This window comes from Pteropus vampyrus, unplaced genomic scaffold (genome assembly GCF_000151845.1).
Source record: "Pteropus vampyrus isolate Shadow unplaced genomic scaffold, Pvam_2.0 Scaffold48, whole genome shotgun sequence".
Classification (NCBI taxonomy): Eukaryota; Metazoa; Chordata; class Mammalia; order Chiroptera; family Pteropodidae; genus Pteropus; species Pteropus vampyrus.
The window spans coordinates 2,363,606-2,369,255 of NW_011888829.1; the positions used below are offsets into that span (position 1 = coordinate 2,363,606).

General features: G+C 44.1%; 1 protein-coding gene across 1 annotated transcript in view; it reads left to right on the plus strand.

Annotated features, from left to right (window-relative positions):
* KIAA1549 (KIAA1549 ortholog) overlaps positions 1–5,650 on the plus strand; it is a 129,542-nt gene that overhangs the window by 107,034 nt on the left and 16,858 nt on the right. The window contains exons 20-21 of the mRNA XM_011359561.2: positions 240–551; positions 4,599–4,646. Coding sequence (XP_011357863.2) covers positions 240–551; positions 4,599–4,646 — 360 coding nt within the window. The remainder of the gene's footprint in view (positions 1–239; positions 552–4,598; positions 4,647–5,650) is intronic.

Consider the following 5,650-nt stretch of genomic DNA (forward strand, 5'->3'; position numbering starts at 1 on the left):
GTTTTGCCAGATCAATGATTGTCGAATGTTTTCACTTTTTTCCTGGTTCGAAATTTTTGCCCCCATGAGATGTCATACACATCCCTCGGTCGTCATTTTAGAAATTCTTATGATAAGCCTTTTTCTTCATGCCAATGAAAACCATTACATTCCCTTCGGGCCCCAGAGAGTGTTCCATCTTCGATCGCCACGATGCTCGCGTCTGATTCTTCCTTGCTCTGCTCTTTCCCTGACTGTAGTCCGACCCCGACCTGCCGGCAGATGTGCAGACGCCATCTTCCACCGAGCTGGGGCGGTACCCAGGCCTGCCCTTCCCGGCCCCCCAGTACATCCCGCCCCAGCCGTCCATTGAGGAAGCACGCCAGACCATGCACTCCCTCCTGGACGACGCTTTTGCCCTCGTGGCCCCCAGCAGCCAGCCTGTCAACGCTGCAGGCCCCGGGGTCCCAGCCGGCCTGCCTGTGACCAGCACCCCTTCCCGAGATGAGAAACGAGCCACCCAGTGGGGGTCCTTCTACAGCCCAGCTCAGACGACGAGCAGCCCATGCAACGTAAGTATGGGCCGGTCTTCTCTGGTCTGGAGCTTCGTAGATTCTCCCTCTCGAATCCTCTCACTGCACCGTGCTAGTTGGAGCCACTGTCATCTCTCACCAAGGTTGTTGCAAGGACTTCCTAACTGTCCCCCTGCCTCTGGTCCTGAGAGGCCTACACAGGATGGATCCCATGGGTGACGGGGGGACTGGGAATGGAGACGAAGGCCGACCAGGAGCCTCTTGAGTGCTCATTTTCCGACCGGCACTTGTTCCCTGCTGGCCCGTACATGTTTCCTCTCTCTGCTCCCAATGCTCCTGCGATCATTCTGTGAAAAAAATCTGTGGCCTTCTTCATATCCCCCGTTCCTTGTGGGGGATGTACGTGCCTGATCCGCGAGGAAGCCTAAATAGTTCTTGGCACTGTTTTCCCCCCTGATTAACCAGTGTTCGTTTTATCTTCAGATTCAGCTCTTTCATCCACTTGAGGCAAACTTTATTTTATTTCGAAATAATTTTCTTATTCTAACCTATTTATCGGAGTCACAGATAGCAGTTATCTCTATGTCGGCTCATCTTTGTCTGTTTTCTGTATCTACCACTTTAATTGCTTTAGCTACTTCGTCCTTTTTCCCCTCTGTCTCTGCCTTCATTACGGTTATTACGGGCCTTTTCTCTGCGACATTAATTTGATTTTAAGCCATATCTCAGTTCTTTTTCCCCTGCTAGTTGAGTTCTTAGTCATAATGGCATTGTTTTGACCCTCAAATTATTTTCACAGTCCGTAGTCTCCCATTTCAGTTCATTCCGTTGTTTTATCATCTCATCGTTGGACTTAAAATTGCCATTTTTACTAAGTTCTTTTATAGTTCCGAATATCTGTAGCGAATCTGTCACTCGTATTTTCTTCCAGATGGAGTTCTCTGTCTTTTACGTACGTTCATGTGTAAAACTTGCGTTTGTCTGTCTGCTTGCTGGCTTGCTGGCTGTGCCACGTTTGCAGAGTTGTCATGCGACTTTCCTTTTGTCTAGTTTGTGGTTAATACAGGCAGGTCTTTTCTCCCTTCACTTTGATTTGCTAGACTGTGGGTAAATTCACTTTTGCCCGCATTCCTTATTTGGGACATGTTTCACACTTGAAAATGGCTCTCAGTCCATGTTTCTGTAGCCTGAGGTCATGGAAGAAGGGGAAGGGAGGGCCTGATGAGACCAGGTCCAGTCTTTCTCGGGACTTGTGCTCTGCTGTCTCTTCAGTGGTCTGGTTGCATCTTCCGTGCTCCTACCCAGCACCCACCCACCCACCCACCCAGCCGGAGTATGTGCACTCCTGTGAGCCTCTGCTCCTCCATACTCAGACTCCTGGCTTGAAAGATGGGGCAGGACTTCCTGGGGTGGCACTTCCTGCTTCTCCTGACGTCCTGTTGGGCTTTGCGGGGGCTGGCTCCTACCCTGCGGGCTTTTCCTTCCTTTCTCCCCTCCTTCCCTTGCCAGTACTGCCTGTCAATCCTTTAGACAACCTGCCTCTAAGTAGGAGGTCACTCTGCACATTCTGGGGACAGGGTTAGGAGCCACATCGTGCTGCGGAATCTTGGTTACCACTTTTCTCTGTTTACGGCATGACTCTGCGCCTTTCTTCATTCGGATGGTTTTTTGCTGACGAGTTTTAGCAGTGATTTTAGACAGATGTGTGTTATGATTCGTTCGTTGTTCGTAGGGGTTGGAGATGAATGATTCTGTGGTTATGCTTTAATCTACCATCTCAACTAAGAATTCAGCTGCAGCAAGGTTTTTGTAGGTGCTGTTATTGAGTGGTTTTCTCATCGTGGACTTTCGATGTTCCCTTTGTGAATTTTGACGAGCGCGATAGCAGTCTAATCCGCGACTACCTAGCATTGTTTCAGCATGCTTATCAACTGGTCATAGAGATACTGTTTGTTGCCAGGAGGAACCTGATCACCCTTTATTTGCTTCTTTTGACTACACTAAAAACCACAGGAATGTGGATTTCAAGGTGCTTTCAGTTACCCCATGGACCTTTATTAACCGTCTGATGACATTTTTGCTCCTTTTTGCCAGCACAAGGGTGTTAGTTATGCATTAGTGAGTCAGACCCCTTGATAGGTGGTATTTCTGCTTTCCTGAGTCAAGTTAACCAGCCCGGACGAGTCCTCTCAGCAGCAGGTATGAAAACCTGAGCCATACTTTGACAAGCAGGCCCATCCCAGACGCCACCAACCGACTACCCTTCTTGAGCTGTTTACCTGGGTTTTTTTTGTTTTCTTTTTTTTTTTGTTTTTTTTTTACACTGAATAGAAAGAAGGGGTGCATTAAAATGAGACTTTTGTTGACATAGCTGAATAAGACCCTAAAATTCAGTTTTATCCCCCAAACTTTTATACAGATGTGATCGATTTAGAGTAAATGCCTGCCATTCTGTCTGTGACTTAAAAAAACAAAACAAAACAACTTTTTCCATGGGGCCTGCTTAGCACTACAATAATAAAATGGGTGGGGGCGGGGCGGATGTTTTCCAGTTTTTCTTTTAGTCCTTCTCTTATTGGATCTCCTGAAATCCTGATAGGTAAACCGCTAAGCTCTGATCTTTTTTGTTTTATTTTGCACGTGAATATGTTTTAAAATTTGAACCGTGCTGAAAGCACAAGGGCTGCATGAATAATCTTTTCTGAGTCTCAGATTGCCCTTTAATTATTTGGAAGAAGAATCGAAGTTCCTCTTCCTTGCATTCATCCCTTCTTTCGTACCCCACTTTGGCCTATTTTCCCCGAGTTGGGGAACTCTGCAGGGCTCTGATTTCTCTTCCTCTGCCCTGGGCATGGAAACAGAGCCGGTCAGAAGGTTAAGTAATTTGAGCACCGTTTCATATCTAATAACCCCTTCAGAACTCAATGAGGCGTAGAGATCATTCTGTCCTTGACATTCTATCCTTCTGGGCGTTAGGAAATAGGTCTGGGGAAGTGGTGAAAAGCATCATCTTTGGAATCAGACAAATTAGGAAGAAATTACTGAACTTCTTTGCCAGTTGGTTTCGTCTACAAAACAGAGGTTGTGAGCCCTTTTTTTTAGTGTTACTGCAGGCCTGAGTTAGTGCTCATACAGTGCTTACCAAAAATAGTCATTCCACAAAGTCAGCTTAAAAAGAAAAATAAAGATCTACTATTAGAGCAAATCCAGAAGCAAGGCTGACTTGATACCTTAACTCGGAGCTTGCGATTCTGCCTGTGAACAGCCAGTTGGTTCAAACTGGAGTTGGATAGATTCTCTCCAGAGTTAGTGTTCTGCTGAAATATCTGATTCCAAAATGATTCATAATTGTTGAAAAAATATGTGGAAATAGGAGTCGCGTGTTTGTTAGGGCTGGGTACGTCGATGTCATGAGGCACGCAACGCAAATACACATTTCTTTAAGTCCGATGCCACATGGTTTTTAGTCCGGACTTGGTTAGCTCAGATTAGCTCAGGTAAGAAGAGTTGATGGACGGATATGGAGGCACCTATGGAACGATATGGTGGGGCCTCCTGGGAACCGGAAATCTTCCAGAAGCTGAAGGTGCTCACTTTATCTTTGTCTCTCTCATTTCTGGTCCTTTATATCTTTATCTTTCTTATAACGTGGTACAGCATTTGCATCATTTCGCATCTTGAGTGAATCCGAGTTGCTGCTGGGCATCCATTAGACCTGGTGACTCTCGTGGCCGATGTTGGTAGAGTCCCTTGTGATAAATGTGGCCACTTTGGCCTGCCTTTTTAGCAGAAGATATAAGTTTATAGAGAAGGCCTCCGTAGGGAAGAGAAATCCTATTATTCATGTTTTTACAAAAGAAATAAAGATCTTGAAATTAGTTGTGTTTAAAGTCTGGTAGCCTTGTTCTCCAAACTGAAGCTTCTGGCATTACTTGATGGCAGAATGCCCCAATAGCATGCTGACTTTTTATGAGAAAATAATTCTCTTGAAAGTTGATCCCATAAACCTAAATTTATAAGTTTGCTGTTGTCACTTTCTCATAAGTATTGAATATTAATCTTTATCTTCTTTTGAATTTCTTCCAGAGATATGAAGACTATGGAATGACTCCCCCATCAGGCGCATTGCCAAGGTAAAGTTTGCAGGAGAAAATGTGTTAGGACTTCCTCATATAGGCTGTTTTTTTTTTTTTTAATTTTGTGAACTCATTTCTGTTAGCTGGTATGAGCAGATTCAAAACTCTGAATTGTGTGTTCTCTTGATTTAACCAGAAAAAGAGAAAAAAAGTTGGAATTTAAGTTCTGCTTCCAGTAATGACAGTCTAGATAATTTCCTGAGGACAACTGGAAAAGTTAGATAATATTTTGAAATACAAATATAAAACTCAGAGAGCTAACAGGGCAATGAAGCAGTATGGTGCCAAGATCTAGGAAGTCCAGAGAGGTGAGCCTTGCCTTTTGGACCCCTGTCTCCCAGAGGCACCTACTGATTCCAGAGGAGGTGACTGAGAAGCTGAGCAAAACTTTTGATAGACTCATGGGGCTGGGAGGACAAGGATGGGAGGTGCTCGTAAACACCCAAAGGTTTTGGGTTCAGACCCTTAGGTGTTATACCCCAGGAGTAAGGGTGAATGGTAAGTAGATGAGTTCCTACAGGAACTACAACTCGGCTTTGAATTCTTTCAACCCCTGATGGCATTGAGGTGATCAGACACTGTTAGTCCCTCCAGCTGCCTGGCAGAAGCAAATGTAATTCTCCTTTAGAGGAAAATCATATCATACTAGGTCTCATTATCATTATAGGTTTTCAGGTACATGCCAAACACACTACCAGGTATACGAGAGGAAAAGAAAATATGATTTAAAACATAAAGAGAAACACAATAGAAATGGAATTAGAGGAGTTCCAGATATTAGAGTTATTGAACATAGGTTTCGAAATAATTATGCTTAATGCAGAGTTAAGCTCCAGTGTCTGGGAAGATGTAAAAGTACTAATTTGTGTTAGAGTCTAATAAGTCAAAAAGTTTGGTGTAAATTTTAGGATGACTTCCTAAAGAATGCTAAAAAATTAAATATCAAGGTAATAGGGAGAAATAAAATAATTTAAAAATAATCCAGAAGAAGGGAAGAAATAT